Source organism: Staurois parvus, unplaced genomic scaffold (assembly GCF_062004578.1).
Source record: "Staurois parvus isolate SC_StPar_1 unplaced genomic scaffold, SC_StPar_1.0 ptg003977l, whole genome shotgun sequence".
Classification (NCBI taxonomy): domain Eukaryota; kingdom Metazoa; phylum Chordata; class Amphibia; order Anura; family Ranidae; genus Staurois; species Staurois parvus.
This window is the reverse complement of record NW_028321772.1, coordinates 11,977-30,035: the sequence shown is the minus strand read 5'-3', so window position 1 is coordinate 30,035 and position 18,059 is coordinate 11,977. Positions and strand designations below refer to the sequence as shown.

General features: G+C 44.4%; 1 protein-coding gene across 1 annotated transcript in view; it reads left to right on the top strand.

The window, feature by feature from the left end:
• Positions 1-14,874, top strand: part of LOC149427138 (E3 ubiquitin-protein ligase Itchy-like) — a gene marked incomplete at its 3' end in the record, with an annotated part of 51,273 nt that extends 36,399 nt beyond the window's left edge. The window contains exons 6-8 of the mRNA XM_089668222.1: positions 8,390-8,479; positions 8,617-8,791; positions 14,820-14,874. Of these exons, the coding sequence (XP_089524348.1) occupies positions 8,390-8,479; positions 8,617-8,791; positions 14,820-14,874 (320 nt within the window). The remainder of the gene's footprint in view (positions 1-8,389; positions 8,480-8,616; positions 8,792-14,819) is intronic.
• Positions 14,875-18,059: the final 3,185 nt, after the last annotated feature.

The following is an 18,059-nucleotide window of genomic DNA, read 5'->3' as shown; positions in this document are numbered from 1 at the left end:
TCAGAGTGGTCATTTTACGAAAAGAAAACAGTCGCACAGCAGTGGAATAGTTGTTTTTGTTACAAGAAGTAGACATTTAAGAAAAAAAATAAACAGCCTGCCATGTTACAGAATATTTTTTTGTATTCCATAGGAGAATTATTGATCATTAAGTGTTGTTGCATGGCGACCACTTCCTGTTATCTCACATATATATATTCTTATTATTATAGCCAAATTTACCACCCTAACTCCTCCCACAGTTTTTACACTACATAGACAGTAATATACCGAAACGTGCGGATTGTTCCCGATTGGTGTGCTATTACTCTGTGGAACGTTTTGCCGAATGGTTCACGAAATATCGGTGTTTTTGTGGTGAAATTGGTCCCATAGGAACGAATGGCGGAATGTTCAAAACTAGAGTGGGAGCTGACAAAAGCTAGAGTGTGAGCTGAAAAATCAGGACATGATTTCTAAACTGCCATCACTCCCTCATTTTCAAGCCCACCTACACGATTTCTAAACTGCGACTGTGCCTTCATTTTTAATATTTCAGAGACATACAATGCAACAAAATGTAGGTCTGGGTCTTGTGATTCTCACAATATAAAGCTCTTTGGTGTAGGATTTATAATTTTTAAACTACAACCGTTTGAAGATGGCAACCGCCAGTGAAGTGAGCAAGTTGGAGCAGTTTGTTTTTAAGCGCTCTTCTCTGCCCTTGCTGTAGAGTGAGTTGCCATAGGAACCCAGGTGTGTGAGCAGGCAGCAGAGTGACAAAAGCTAGAGTGTGAGCTGAAAAATCAGGACATGATTTCTAAACTGCCACCACTCCCTCATTTTCAAGCCCACCTACACAAATCGTATATCAAAACGTTCAGCTATCCCTGCTGCCACTAAAAATGTCCACGGCTAAGCCATAGTCCTGATAGTTCTCACAATATGACCATTTGTTTGCAACTCACGCCGCCCATTGACATTCATTGAAACTCCACTCTAGCCACCTCAAATTTGAAGGGCAATTTCTAAACTGCGACTGTGCCTTCATTTTTAATATTTCAGAGACATACTATGCATCAAAATGTAGGTCTGGGTCTTGTGATTCTCACAATATAAAGCTCTTCGGTGTAGGATTTATAATTTTTAAACTACAACCGTTTGAAGATGGCAACCGCCAGTGAAGTGAGCAAGTTGGAGCAGTTTGTTTTTAAGCGCTCTTCTCTGCCCTTGCTGTAGAGTGAGTTGCCATAGGAACCCAGGTGTGTGAGCAGGCAGCAGAGTGACAAAAGATAGAGTGTGAGCTGAAAAATCAGGACATGATTTCTAAACTCCCTCATTTTCAAGCCTTAGACTACTGGTGGAGGCAAGAACACTTCACAGAATTTCCCCAGAAATTGTAGCTTTTCTAGTTTTCAGTTAAAATATCAGTTACAACAAAGGAGATTACTAATCTGTAACCCCATCCCAGGGAGAACATCGGCATATGACACTCAAGATATCTACAAAAATATTAGCCGGCAACTCGTTTGCTTCTAAATCCAGAGCTATGCTATGAATAAGGCTCTCGCCGAAACGCGTTAGCATTTTATGGATCCCGTACTTCTACCTTGTAACCAATAAATAAGTGGATTTAGAATCAATCGAGTTGCCGGCTAATATTTTGTAGATATCTGGTGCCAGTGGACGGTTTTAGCCTGAGCACCAGCCTCCAGTTGGGAATCATTAATGGATGGTTGAGTTTGCTATATCTCATGACACACAAGGTAGGGCAAGCACAAGTTTCCAGAATCCTGGTAGGATAGTGCATCTTGAACTACCCTGAGGGGTGAAACACATAAAGGAAGGAAACCATAAGAAAAAAAAAATTAAAAAGTTATAATATTCCCCCCAATCCCACCAGAAACCATAGGCAGACTTGGGCCAGGAACCACGGACAGCCTATGGTGGAATATCAAGATCTACCAAGCTATTCCTGCCATAGCTCAGCGTATCTCTTCAAGCCTTGTCATACCCGTCCAACTCTCCTTTCTAGTCCTAATATCTCCCAGTGAGATGATTTAGAAGAAGAAAACAAAAGGGGGGGGGGGGTGGAGGAACAAAAATATATAATAGAGGGGATAAGGAGGGGGGCATAGTAGGGTTTCTGAGGGAAAGATCGAGATTTCTGCCTTCTCTACAGACATGTCCATGCAGGATGGTCATCCAGACTCTCCTGGAAGACCAGTGCTTAACCTACAAAGAGCTCCACACAATAGCTTATGGAAGTCTTGCGTTCCGACAGTCCGTCCCCCCAGCATCCATAAAAACTCAAAATATTTTAATTCAAGAAATATACTCTGCTATCACCACATTCTCTCTGGGGTTGCAGACTCCAAAGTCTACTGCTGGTCAACTTCCAGGTTACAGAATTATTCCGGGAATGGATATCTTATTCATAGTTGCATATTATATACCCTACTTGGCCAATGCACTGGAAGCTGGAAAACACTGAAGTAGACACCATTACTCCAGTGATCTCCACTTGCTCCCAGATCCTACATGGAGTGGCTGCTGCTTACTGAACAGACTGCAGACTCTCTACTCCAAAGTCTAGTGCTGGTCAGCTTCCAGGTTACAGAATTATTCCAGGAATGGATATTTTATTCATTAAATCACAGGATAAGTGAGCGCTAGAGTAAATTATAAATGAGTTAAAGGAAGAAAACAGCAGCTGAACACCAAAAAGGCACCATATGAACCTCCAAAATAGTCAGAATAAAGCAAGGTGCAGCGCTACAATGATCCGTTAAATCGTATGAACATATTGTATTCAAACATCCTCATATAAAATACAATAAAAATAAAATAAAGTGAAAAATCAATAACAAGGTGCAAATAGAAACGTCACCAATTGGTGACTAGTAGGTGTTTGGGCACTAAACCAAATACAGTCTATAGCGCAAGTACAAACAGATCCCAGATCTTCAAAAATCCAATGGCTGGATCCGTGGGTGAGGTGATAGATGTGTAAAGATTGCGCACTCACCAGATACGCAATCACAATGCACATTTGGAGTAGATAACCTCAGGACATCAAGGATCCTTATATGGGTCTGGTCAGATCTGGTCAAATACCCCTCACTGCTTGGTAGTGAGGTTATCTACTCTAAATGCGCATTGTGATTGTGTATCTGGTGAGTGCGCAATCTTTACACATCTATCACCTCACCCACGGATCCAGCCATTGGATTTTTGAAGATCATCTGGGATCTTTTTGTACTCGCGCTATAGACTGTATTTGATATTTTATTCATAGTTGCATAGTATATACCCTACTTGGCCAATGCCCCTGGAAGCTGGAAAACACTGAAGTAGACCCCGTTACACCAGTGATCTCCACTTGCTCCCTACATGGAGTGGCTGCTGCTTCCTGAACAGACTGCATACTCTCTACTCCAAAGTCTAGTGCTGGTCAGCTTCCAGGTTACAGAACTATTCCGGGAATGGATATTTTATTCGTAGTTGCATAGTATATACCCTACTTGGCCAATGCCCTGGAAGCTGGAAAACACTGAAGTAGACGCCGTTACTCCAGTGATCTCCACTTGCTCCCTACATGGAGTGGCTGCTGCTTCCTGAACAGAGGTCGGCCGCTCTGGCACAGGTGCAATTAGGAGAATGCTTTGCATTTCTTGAATGAATGCAAAGTGTTCTTTGATTAGATGGGGTGGAGAGGCGGGGTGGTGACAATGCAAAGCATTCTCTGAATGGTGTCTGTGCCAAGCAGCTGACCTCCTGTGTTCACAATGCAGGAAAGCAGCCGCTCAGCACGGGACCCAGAAGTAAGTGGAGATCGCTGAAGCTGGAGGGGTGTCTACGTCGGTGATTTCCAGCTTCCAGGGGCATCAGCCACCAGGCATGGTATATGCATAGTTACATCGATCCAAGCCGCTTCAATGTAATTCTGTATAATATACACATGCCTGGAATTATTCTTTAATTGATAGCAGTGCCATTCTGTTGCCATATCCTCACATTTCTCTGACACAGATCAGAGTTCCTCTGCCTCTTTCCCATCAGCCATAGGTGCTAGCAACCCCCCAGTTCCATCCCTTTACCAGGCAGTTTGCACACAAATGTAGTCACGTGGGCCTGGGCTTGCAGTACAGTGCTGCAGAGAGTGTCACTGATGTTTTAATGTGGGCACCATTCTCTGCAGTATTGAAATCCACCCAGCACCACCGAGAGAAGAGGACCCAGGAACATCACATGGCCTGGCAGAAGACTAATGTATGGATTAGGGAAATTCCTTTTACACCATTGCTGTGTCTATTAGTAATGTTGGGACTGGAGGATGGAAACACATTGTATGGTGGGAAATACAGGCATCTGACACTTCTGGAACAGAGCAGAGGTTGGAGGCTGCAGCACTGGAACAGAACAAGGGTTGGAGGCTGCAGCACTGGAACAGAGCAGAGGTTGGAGGCTGCAGCACTGGAACAGAACAAGGGTCGGAGGCTGCAGCACTGGAACAGGGCAAAGGTTGGAGGCTGCAGCACTGGAACAGAGCAAAGGTTGGAGGCTGCAGCACTGGAACAGAGCAAAGGTTGGATGCTGCAGTACTGGAACAGAGCAAAGGTTGGAGGCTGCAGCACTGGAACAGAGCAAAGGTTGAAGGCTGCGGCACTGGAACAGTAAAAGTTGGATGCTGCAGAAATGGAACAGAGCAAAGGTTGGAGGCTGCAGCACTGGAACAGAGCAAAGGTTGGAGGCTGCAGCATTGGAACAGAGCAAGGGTTGGAGGCTGCAGCATTGGAACAGAGCAAGGGTTGGAGGCTGCAGCACTGGAACAGAGCAAGGGTTGGAGGCTGCAGCACTGGAACAGAGTAAAAGTTGGAGGCTGCAGCACTGGAACAGAGCAAAGGTTGGAGGCTGCAGCACTGGAACAGAGCAAAGGTTGGAGGCTGCAGCACTGGAACAGAGCAAAGGTTGGAGGCTGTGGCACTGGAACAGTAAAAGTTGGATGCTGCAGAAATGGAACAGCAAAGGTTGGAGGCTGCAGCACCAGAACAGAGCAAAGGTTGGATGCTGCAGCACTGGAACAGGGCAAAGGTTGGAGGCTGCAGCACTGGAACAGGGCAAAGGTTGGCGGCTGCAGCACTGGAACAGAGCAAAGGTTGAATGGTGCAGCACTGGAAAAGAGCATACGTTTTATGCTCCAGCACTGGAACAGAACAAGGGTTGGATGCTGCAGCACTGGATCAGAGCAAAGGTTGGATGCTGCAGCAGTAGAACAGAGTACAACTTGGAGACATGGGCTTCTGGAAAGATGAGTATAGATACCTCTTTTTCAGGAAAAGTGCCAGCAGGAATTTTTAGATCCTGCCAAGGTCACTTCAGTGTCCGAAAGGGAAGTGAAAAGGTCCTAGTAAACAACCGGACACTGGTGGTCCTTTTCTCTATAGCAATTAATACAATTAAAGGCAGATTCCAAAAAATTCTAATTTCTCCCCAGACACGGTTCTATCTTCATTGCAGTCCTATGTTATGATATGCATCAGGTTCTACCCGTCACCTGTACACTTTTCAGGGAACTGCCAGCCGAACCGGTATTCAGTGCTCTCCATGAATTCGTCTCCATTATGAAGAGTGAGGACTGTTCAGCAATGTCACTATTTCTTTGTAGAACCGTAAATTGAATATGGGCTCAGCCAAGCGTCCATAGGAGACAAGTACACCATGTGAGGTAAACCGTGTCAGGCTTTGAAGCAGTCGCGCGGCAGACGAAATGCACGCAGCGTGCAGGTCAGGGGCATGGCGCGGCTCACATGTCGGTGCCAGGTTTGCTGTGGGGCTGGACAGGACACAGGCATGAGGATGACGGAATTTCCAGTCAAAGCCACAGTGGCAGACACTCACCAGGTTACACTGCGACTTGGCAGCTCTCGTGGCATTTGTTTGCACAAGGTTGTTTTATTTTTTCAGCAGCCCTGAGCTCGAGAGAGAAGATTCTGTACATTAATTCAATTTTGTAATTTATTAGAACATTCCATGCGGTGGAGAGGAAGGCAGCAAAGCCGGTTTTATTTTCACCATATACATGCGTGCATCACAACAATCCACCTCGTTATACGGCATTCATGGTCGCAGGCTAGGCACTGCGTTGCTTCGATTCTAAGCTGTCTGCTCGTGGTTTGGAGTTTGAAGGTCTAAAATGAACTTGGGATTTACCTCTGCAAGACAAAAACAACAGGTTCTTTTATGGAATGCCCTGAATCTTGTACAATGCTCTTTTCTCATCACTCCCCCACCCATGTTTATGCTGCACCAAGCAAAGATAAAATATGTAGTACTTCCGGATATAATGTATCATGTGACTCCGCACTCTTCCTCCCACTGGAAGCTCCTTGTGCTTGGCAATTCGCTCCCTGAGGCACCAGCATCATTACATGGGATCTTCAGCCCTGTGTAAGCTCCAGATTATTATTTTTTATTTCAGGTACTTATATAGCGCCGTCAATTTATGAAGCACTTTACATATATATTGTACTTTCACGTCAGTCCCTGACCCTCAAAGGGTGTACAATCTAAGGTCCCGAACCCTCAAGGGGTGTACAATCTAAGGTCCCGAACCCTCAAGGGGTGTACAATCTAAGGTCCCGAACCCTCAAGGGGCGTACAATCTAAAGTAGATTGGATCAACTTCTTTATTTTTCATCTCACCGCCGGTGGGTAGCAGAGCACAGGGGGAGCTAAGGGAAGCGAAGTATCAGTTGGTACAGGGGCCAATGTGAACGCATTTCTCAACTGTGGGTACAGGATTATGTATATGGAGGCTTTCTATTTATTTATTGTGTTTATTTTTTTTTTTTTATTATTATTTCTATTAGTTAAACTAGATGGAGAATGCCTTTTTCAATCTAAGTATTTAAAGCGGAGCTTTACCCAAAAGGGGAAATTTCGCTTTAAGGCTTTGTCCTCCGCTCCCCAGTAAGGGTTGGCTCTCCCCGGACCCTGCATTCACTATATCCGCTCTCCCCAGACCCCGCATTCACTATATCCGCTTTCCACGGACCCCGCATTCACTATATCTGCTCTCCCTGGACCCCGCATTCACAATATCCGCTCTCCCCGAACGCCGCATTCCCTATATCCGCTCTCCCCGGACCCCGAATTCACTATATCCGCTCTCCCCGGACCCCGAATTCACTATATCCGCTCTCCACGGACCCCGCATTCCCCCCTTATGTATTATACATGGAGGTCATATCCCCTTATGTATTATACATGGAGGTCATATCCCCCCTTATGTATTATACATGGAGATCATATCCCCCCCCTTATGTATTATACATGGAGGTCATATCCCCCCCCTTATGTATTATACATGGAGATCATATCCCCCCCCTTATGTATTATACATGGAGATCATATCCCCCCCTTATGTATTATACATGGAGATCATATCCCCCCTTATGTATTATACATGGAGATCATATCCCCCCCTTATGTATTATACATGGAGATCATATCCCCCCCTTATGTATTATACATGGAGATCATATCCCCCCTTATGTATTATACATGGAGATCATATCCCCCCCTTATGTATTATACATGGAGATCATATCCCCCTTATGTATTATACATGGAGATCATATCCCCCCTTATGTATTATACATGGAGATCATATCCCCCTTATGTATTATACATGGAGATCATATCCCCCCCCCTTATGTATTATACATGGAGATCATATCCCCCCCCTTATGTATTATACATGGAGATCATACCCCCCCCTTATGTATTATACATGGAGGTCATATCCCCCCTTATGTATTATACATGGAGATCATGTCCCCCTTATGTATTATACATGGAGATCATATCCCCCTTATGTATTATACATGGAGATCATATCCCCCCTTATGTATTATACATGGAGATCATATCCCCCCTTATGTATTATACATGGAGATCATATCCCCCCTTATGTATTATACATGGAGATCATATCCCCCCCCTTATGTATTATACATGGAGATCATATCCCCCCTTATGTATTATACATGGAGATCATATCCCCCTTATGTATTATACATGGAGATCATATCCCCCCCCCTTATGTATTATACATGGAGATCATATCCCCTCTTATGTATTATACATGGAGATCATATCCCCCCCTATGTATTATACATGGAGATCATATCCCCCCCCCCCCTTTAGTCTCCTCTTCTTAAGAGAGAATAAATTCAGTTCCTCTAATCTTTCCTCATAGCTGATCTCCTCCATGCCTCTTATCAGTTTAGTTGCCCTTCTCTGTACTTTCTCCAGTTCCCCAATGTTCTTTTAGTTTGTCCGGTTCTTTTTATTATGTTTGCATTTGAATGATCGTTTCTCTGTAAAACCCGCATTTCTGTTTTAGGTGGGAGCAGAGAATGCTGAGCAATGGACGTGTTTATTACGTAGACCATAACACAAAGACCACCACGTGGGAACGACCTCTGCCACCTGGGTGAGACCTCACACTTTGTGGCTTAACTGCTTTCCATGTCACTGCCATGTGCCCTCAGAAATGCGGGTGGTGGTTGGTGGGGGGGGGGTGCTGTAGAAAGCCTGCAGCAACTAGACATTTGTGTTTTCTCTATGTAGATGGGAAAAGCGGGTGGACAGTCGAGGGCGATACTACTACGTTGACCACAACACCCGCACCACCACTTGGCAGAGACCTACGGCGGAGTACGTCCGCAACTACGAGCAATGGCAGACCCAGAGGAACCAGTTGCAGGGGGCGATGCAGCAGCTGAGTCAGCGCTACCTGTATCAGGTAAGACGTGCCATACAAATAAAATGGTAAGGTGTCCTTTGTTTTTATTTAAGGTGCAATACATTCTTTAACAGTTTACTGAGTACACACAGACTGCAAAGCCAGTCTTCCCCAAGTACCTGTAAATTCTTAGCATTCCCTTTCACATTCTCCCCATCCTTTCTGTCTCTTTACTTTTTTTTTTCTCTCTATTCTTCCTTTCCTCCTCCATTCTATTTTCCTCCATCCCTCCTCATCCACTATCTCTTCCATGCTCTCCATTCTCCCTATACTTTGGACCAACAGTTTTACAAGTTTTAGAATATATCCTTTTGTAGTATAGGACTGGTGCTCCCGGCACAAGTTTAGGGATTTTATTAGAGGGTTTAGTTTGATTGTTGGGGCCAAAGCATGACACTGGTGAAGGATAATTACCAAAAAATGATTTCTCCTGCACTCCGGGACCCAGGCCGGTGGGGAGTAGATGGAAAACACTCCAGAGAGGCAACCACCGGAGTATCCAAAGTCGTGCAGCTCCAAACCAAGGCTGGGGAAGCCCGAACAAACTGTGAAGTGAAACAACAAGAAGCGCACCAACCTTGTGCATTACCTCAGTAACCAAAATTTATTTAATGAAGGAATGGTACTCACAAACAGCGGATAAAAACAGGCATGTAAGTCCACCAAGGGACTTCAAACGCAAGAGACCAGTGCGAATCCCATCATGGGTGTAGGCTTGACCTTCGAAACGCGTCAGCTGGACTGAGTACCTACACCCATGATGGGATTCGCACTGGTCTCTTGCGTTTGAAGTCCCTTGGTGGACTTGCATGCCTGTTTTTATCCGCTGTTTGTGAGTACCATTCCTTCATTAAATAAATTTTGGTTACTGAGGTAATGCACAAGGTTGGTGCGCTTCTTGTTGTTTCACTTCACAGAAGGATAATTACCCTTCATCCTTGACCCTTCAACGTAATCCTTGATTTGACCCTTCAATGTAATCCTTGATTTGACCCTTCAACGTAATCCTTGATTTGACCCTTCAACGTAATCCTTGATTTGACCCCTCAACGTAATCCTTGCTTTGACCCTTCATCGTAATCCTTGATTTGACCCTTCAACGTAATCCTTGATTTGACCCTTCATCGTAATCCTTGATTTGACCCTTCATCGTAATCCTTGATTTGACCCTTCAACGTAATCCTTGATTTGACCACTCAACGTAATCCTTGATTTGACCACTCAACGTAATCCTTGATTTGACCCTTCATCGTAATCCTTGATTTGACCACTCAACGTAATCCTTGATTTGACCCTTCAACGTAATCCTTGATTTGACCCTTCAACGTAATCCTTGATTTGACCCTTCAACGCAATCCTTGATTTGACCCTTCAACGTAATCCTTGATTTGACCCTTCAACGTAATCCTTGATTTGACCCTTCATCGTAATCCTTGATTTGACCCTACAGCTTAATCCTCAGCCTAACGCTTCACACGCTCAAAATGAGCTCGTAGGCGTCATTCACACCCACGACTGGGGCCGGTGCGAAGAGTAGCGGCAGAAATCTTCTGGTTTCTGTTGCGGCTGTCAGCCGCTAAGTGCGGCCCCATTCACTGTCATGACAGGTCACTGTTGGCAGCAACTATTCGCAGCTCTCTGCACAACCAGCGATTACCTGCGGTGATTGCTGCTGGACACACTTTGGCTGCAAGCGCTGATCGAATGCTGGTTTTCCAGCACGCCCATTTGGCAGAAGCCGGTTGTCGGGGAGATAATTTTTGCCATGGCAAGTGTACTCCCCAGCCGCTGCTTTTCCAGCTAAAGAGGGTTGTGGTTGGGGGCTGATTAAATGGTTTTTCTACTCAACCACTGGAGTGAACAAGCCCCTGATCCAACGATTTGGCACAGTACAGTACAGTTTTCAAAGCAACTTATTTTTTTGTGAGTCTGTTGCAAAATGTCGGACTTGGAGACCAGTAATAGCACTTCTTGTTATAGACTGACAATGCTGAAGCGCTGCAATTAGAAGCAGCGATGTCTACCTGTCATTCAGCTGGCCTTCGGATTGCTTATCTGATAGACCTGAACAGGCAACTGAAGGCACCCGTTCAGCAGGGACAGCACTGCTGCCATTTGTCAGGCAGTGGCTCAAAGCGGCCATACCTTGATTGAAATTTGACCGGTCCAGTAGGGGTTTGCTGAATTTCAATCCATATATATGAGGACAGTGGTTGTACAGAAGTTGATCTACCAGTCGAGGTCTGCACAACCAGCCTGTTGGGTTTTTCTCGAAAGAACAGTGCTACCGGTTATAGCTGGCATCACTGACTAGCGGGAAAGTCTCCCTGCTGTCAGAATACAGCGGGGGAAATCACTCGGTGGGAGTGATTTCCCCCATCCGCTTCGTGTGGATGAAGAAATTGGGTTATTTTTTTCTAAAAGAATTATTAAAGTAATTGTAAATAATAAACATGTTATACTTCCCTTCTGCATTCGATCGCCTAGGCGATCGCAGCGGGAGTGGAATGGGTGCCAAAGGTGTCAATCCTTAATGGGGAGCGGGGGGACCAATCTTTAAAGCGGAACTTCCCCTTTTGGGTGGAACTCCGCTTTAATACGTAGGGAAATTAACTCTTTCTGTACTATGCAAAATCAATGTTCTTGAATGTTTCTAAAGACTACAAAACCGCACACTTCAAGAACATATGAACGCACGCTAATGCAGCACAGTGGCTAAATGGTTAGCACTTCCACCTGGCAGTACTAGGGTCGCTGGTTCGAATCCCAACCACGGCACCACCTGCCTGGAGTTTGCATGTTCTCCCTGTGACTGCGTGGGTACTCCGGTTTTCTCCCACACTCCAAAGACATGCTGGTAGGTTAATTGGATTCAGTCTAAATTGGCCCTAGTATGTGTATGTATCAATGTGAGTTAGGGACCTTAGATTGTACGCCCCTTGAGGGTTAGGGACCGATGTGAATGTACAATATATATATATATACAGTTGCAAGAAAAAGTATGTGAACCCCTTGGGATTACGTGGAGTTTTGCATGAATTGGGCATAAAATGTGCTCTGAACGTCATCTAAGTCACAACAATAGAAGAACACAGTCTGCTGAACATAATACTACACAAACATTAGGTGTTGCCATGGTTTAATTGCACATAACATGTAAACATTCACAGTGCAGGGAGGAAAAAGTATGTGAGGCCCTAGCTTAATGACTTCTCCCAGAGCTAATTGGAGCCAGGAGTGAGCCAACCTTGACTCCAATCGGTGTGATGATATTGGATGTGTTGCTGACAGCTGTCCTGCCCTTAAAAAACACACACCTGTTTTGGGTTTACTGGTTTCAAGAAGCACTGTCTGATGTGAACCATGCCTCGCAGAAAAGAGCTCTCATAAGACCTACCATCAAGAATTGTTGACTTGCATGAAGCTGGAAAGGTTTACAAAAGTATCTCCAAAAGCCTTGATGTTCATGTGTCCACGGTAAGACAGACTGTCTACAAATGGAGAAAGTTTAGCACTGCTGCTACTCTCCCTAGGCGTGGTCGTCCTGTAAAAATGACTGCAAGAGCACAGCGCAGAATGCTGCATGAGGTAAAGAAGAATCCCAGAGTGTCAGCTAAAGACCTACAGAAATCTCTGGCACATGCTAACATTTTTGTTGACACATCTAAAATAAGGAAAACATTAAACAAGAATGGAGTACATGGGAGGACACCACGGAGGAAGCCATTGCTGTCCAAAAAGAATATTGCAGCACGTTTGAAGTTTGCAAAAGAGCACCTGGATGTTCCACAGCACTACTGGCAAAATATACTGTGGACAGATGAAACCAAGATTGAGTTGTTTGGGAAGAACACACAACACTATGTGTGGAGAAAAAAAGGCACAGCACACCAACATCAAAACCTCATCCCCACTGTGAAACATGGCGGAGGGAGCATCATGGTTTGGGGCTGCTTTGCTGCCTCAGGGCCTGGAGGGATTGTTGTCATTGATGGGAAAATGAATTCCAGAGTTTATCAAGACATTTTGCAGGAAAACGTACGACCATCTGTCCGCCAACTGAAGCTTCGCAGAGGATGGGTGATGCAACAGGACAATGACCCAAAGCATACAAGTCATTCAACAAAACAATGGCTGCAACAGCACAGAATACGCCTTCTGGAGTGGCCCAGTCAAAGTCCTGACCTCAACCCAATTGAAATGCTGAGGCATGACCTTAAGAGAGCGATTCACACCAGACATCCCAAGAATATTGCTACACTGAAACAGCTTTGTGAAGAGGAGTGGTCCAAAATGACTCCAGATCGTTGTGCAGGTCTGATCTGCAACTACAGGAAACGTTTGGTTGAGGTTATTGCTGCCAAAGGAGGGTCAACCAGTTATTAAGTCCAAAGGTTCACATACTTTTTCCTCCCTGCACTGTGAATGTTTACATGTTATGTGCAATTAAACCATGGCAACATCTAATGTTTGTGTAGTATTATGTTCAGCAGACTGTGTTCTTCTGTTGTTGTGACTTAGATGACGTTCAGAGCACATTTTATGCCCAATTCATGCAAAACTCCACGTAATCCCAAGGGGTTCACATACTTTTTCTTGCAACTGTGTGTGTGTGTATATGTGTATATATATATATATATATATATATATATATATATATGTGTGTGTGTGTGTATATGTATATATGTGTGTATATGTATATATAAATTGGCCCTAGTACGTGTGAATGTGCGTTAGGTATTTCAGACTGGGTTAGGGACTGATGTGAATATATATTAAGTCACAGGGAGATATATATATATATATATATATATCTCCCTGTGACTGTGTGGGTTTCCTCTGGATACTCCGGTTTCCTCCCACACTACAAAGACATGCTGGTAGGTGAATTGGCTCCTGTCTACATTGTCCCTAGTATGTGTATGTATGAATGTGAGTTATGGACCTTAGATTGTACGCCCCTTGAGGGGCGGGGACTGATGTGAATGTACAATATATATGTAAAGTGCTGCGTAAACTGACGGCGCTATATAAGTACCTGAAATAAATAATAATACATAGGTGTTAAGCGCAGTATTACTTTTGCATGGAATAAAGGGTTAGCAATAGTGTGCTCTGGAATGGCTGAGTTTTATGAATTGCCTACATGGTATGTATGATCCATTTTCTTAATATCGCTTTCAAGCTGTGCCTATCATTTTATTTTAGTAACACAGATGAATGAGAGGACTGGGCAGGCCATGGAAATACATGCCACACATTCCCCCATAAAAGATTTCTTTTCTTAAACGAGTGAATGGTGCAACGCAGCTCTGTTCCATCAGAATAAGAATGCACAAATGCCCATTACATGTGTTTTCACAACTGCTTCTGGTATTTTGTGGGGGATCCTTTCAGGAGGTCGACACAAACTGCCCACAGTGGAGACTGGTCCCGTATCCCCCGGGGACTTCATAGCTGGTCAAGTGAGGGAGAGTTATATAAACATTAGCAGTCCGCACGCCCCCTCCGCACCTCCCAGCAATTTCACACCCCCCTTACACACCTCCCTTCTTCTCTCTAAGCATCCCCTCACTGCAGGAGAAGAAAGGTGCATTGTAAGCCAGGATCCAAGGGAAGGGGGGTAGCAGCGGTGCCTATAAGTTGCTGAATATTCCTTCAGTTTGGGCTACTCTTGCTCACCGCTCTGCCAAGGGACGGGTTTTGGGTTTGGGAGGGGAGGAGGTGAGAGAGGGGGTCTGTGTTGGAAAGGGGGGCCAGGATCTGAGCCCAGAGCCGGGAAGAGCTGGGCGTTTACTGGTGGCTTGTGGGAATGATTTCATTTGAAAGGCCTGCAATATTTTCCCCTCTGGTTTGGGAGCAAGTCGGACGTGTGAGAGCTGAGTCCAGCTGGGGACGTCTGCAAAGCACATGGCATCTCCTGCTCAGGGCAGCCTCCAGTCCTGCACTGTCCTGTCACTAGAGGGGACCTACCTAGTTACCTGCTTCCCTTTCCTCACTTTCTGCCTTGCTGTCTCTCTGTTCGCAGTCCCCGGCCGCTGCACCAGACAATGATCCTCTTGGACCGCTACCCAATGGATGGGGTAAGTGGGAGCTCCTTGGTTTCATTTTTTTAACCGACTGTTTTATTGAACTTTATAGGAACATGTTAGTCTAGTATTTGGAAACGTTAAAAGTGCAATGAGGCTGATTTCTAAATGGGGGGGGGGAGCAGAGATGATGCATATAATAACCAATCAGTCTTCATCTTTTAAATGAGACTAGGAATCTGGTTAACATTGACAACTGCGCCAGTTTTCATACCTTAAGCCCATTGATTGAAAATTGTAAAAAATTGGTTTACCGAGTCTGCAGTGACTGATCTGGTTAGCATTGACAATTGCGCCAGTTTTTATACCTCAATCCCGTTGATTGAAAATTTAAAAAATTGGTTTACCGGGTCTGCAGTGACCGATCTGGTTAACATTGACAATTGCGCCAGTTTTTATACCTCAATCCCATTGATTGAAAAATTAAAAAATTGGTTTACCGTGTCTGCAGTGACCGATCTGGTTAACATTGACAATTGCGCCAGTTTTTATACCTCAATCCCATTGATTGAAAATTTAAAAAATTGGTTTACCGTGTCTGCAGTGACCGATCTGGTTAGCATTGACAATTGCGCCAGTTTTTATACGTCAATCCCATTGATTGAAAATTTTAAAAATTGGTTTACCGTGTCTGCAGTGACCGATCTGGTTAACATTGACAATTGCGCCAGTTTTTATACCTCAATCCCATTGATTGAAAATTTAAAAAATTGGTTTACCGTGTCTGCAGTGACCGATCTGGTTAGCATTGACAATTGCGCGAGTTTTCATACCTCAAGCCCATTGATTGAAAATTTTAAAAAATTGGTTTACCATGTCTGAAGTGACTGATGTATTGCATATATCGAGTTTGTTAAAGCAAATGGGAGTTTCTTTTTTTTAATTTTTTTTTGTTCTCTATGATTGTATCATTTTTTGTGCCATTTGGATGCTGTTTGTAAGGGTAAGGGTGGACCAATCTCCACAGCCAGGTAGCCAGTGTCCCTAAGAACATTACAGGTGGTGTGCCTACAATGCTGAAACTTTTTTTATTGCCCATAGAAGTACATATATCCTGGTTCTAAAAATGATCCTGTTGGATCCTCCTAAAGACTGACCTGCTCTTAAATTTTGATATAAGACCTTTAGGACTGTTATGTCTCTTTGAGTTAGCCAATAATTAGTATCATATTGATTCCCCTTTTTTAGACTTGGTGCTCTTTTGTATCTCTAAACCAACAATAGGGTGTACTTTGTATGGGAAGGAATGTAAGCAGCTTTATGTTTGAAATATACTGGTCCGGGATGGTAGTTGGCCCAGTTTTTAGTATATTTAGTTCTGTTGGGGCATTGGCTTTAAGTGGTTTGGCAGTAGCTGCAGGGGAGAAAGCGGACCAAGTTGGGGTCTTTGTAGGTCCAGAAAAGTTAGATGTGGTGGATGACGACACAAGCAAGTTTTAGAGCAGTAAATAGCTCAGTGCTGGGTATATTTACTTCTAGTTTGAATTACAATTATTTAATTGCTAGAGTAGTAAGCGATTTGTTGAGGGTATGTACTGCTCATTCCCTGGAGTTGTAAGTGACTTGTGGGGTATGTACTGCTCATTCCCTAGAGCTGTAAGTGACTTGTTGTGGGGTATGTACTGCTCATTCCCTAGAGCTGTAAGTGACTTGTTGTAGAGTATGTACTGCTCATTCCCTAGAGTTGTAAGCGACTTGTTGTGTGTTGTGTACTGCTCATTCCCTAGAGTTGTAATTGACTTGTTGTGGGGTGTGTACTGCTCATTCCCTAGAGTTGTAAGCGACTTGTTGTAGGGTGTGTACTGCTCATTCCCTAGAGTTGTAAGCGACTTGTGGGGTATGTACTGCTCATTCCCTAGAGCTGCAAGCAACTTGTTGTAGGGTGTGTACTGCTCATTCCCTAGAGTTGTAATTGACTTGTTGTAGGGTGTGTACTGCTCATTCCCTAGAGTTGTAATTGACTTGTTGTAGGGTGTGTACTGCTCATTCCCTAGAGCTGCAAGCAACTTGTTGTAGAGTATGTACTGCTCATTCCCTAGAGTTGTAAGTGACTTGTTGTGGGTTGTGTATTGCTCATTCCCTAGAGTTGTAAGCGACTTGTTGTGTGTTGTATACTGCTCATTCCCTAGAGTCGTAAGCGACTTGTTGTGGGTTGTGTATTGCTGATTCCCTAGAGTCGTAAGCGACTTGTTGTGTGTTGTATACTGCTCATTCCCTAGAGTCGTAAGCGACTTGTTGTAGGGTGTGTACTGCTCATTCCCTAGAGTTGTAAGCGACTTGTTGTGTGTTGTATACTGCTCATTCCCTAGAGTCGTAAGCGACTTGTTGTGTGTTGTGTACTGCTCATTCCCTAGAGTTGTAAGTGACTTGTTGTGGGGTGTGTATTGCTCATTCCCTAGAGTTGTAAGTGACTTGTTGTGGGTTGTATACTGCTCATTCCCTAGAGTCGTAAGCGACTTGTGCGTTGTGTACTGCTCATTCCATAGAGTTGTAAGTGACTTGTGGGGTACGTACTGCTCATTCCCTAGAGCTGTAAGCGACTTGTTGTGGGGTGTATACTGGTCATTCTGTGTTTGTAGGTCTAGAGCAGGGGTCTGCAAACTTTCCAATCAAAGGGCCACTTGACTGTCCTTCAGACTTTTGGGGAGCCGGACTGTGGCCAGTAGAGTAGAAAACGTCCTAGCGTCAGTGAGAGGCATAGTGTCCCATATTTGGTATTCGGGGAAGGGATAGTGCCCCGTTGTTGGTGTCAGTGAGAGGAATAGCTCCCCTTTTGTTGGTTTCAATGGAAGGAATAGTGCACCATCATTGGTGTCATCAGTAGGAATAGTATCCTATCATTGGTGGTGGGAAGAATAGTGCCTCATCGTTGGTATCAGTGGGAAGAATAGTGTCCCATCATTGGTGTCAGTGGGAGGAATAGTGCCTCATCGTTGGTGTCAGTGGGATGAATAGTGCCCCATCATTGGTAATCAGTGGAAGAAATAGTGGAAATGGGAGGAATAATGCCTCATTGTTGGTATCATTGGGAAGAATAGCGCCACATTGTTGGTATCAGTGGGAGGAATAATGTCCCAATTTTAATGTCATTAATTATTGGTGTCAGTGGAAGAAATAGTGGGAATGGGAGGAATAGTGCTCCATTGTAGGTGTTAGTGGAAAGAACAGTGCCCCAGGTG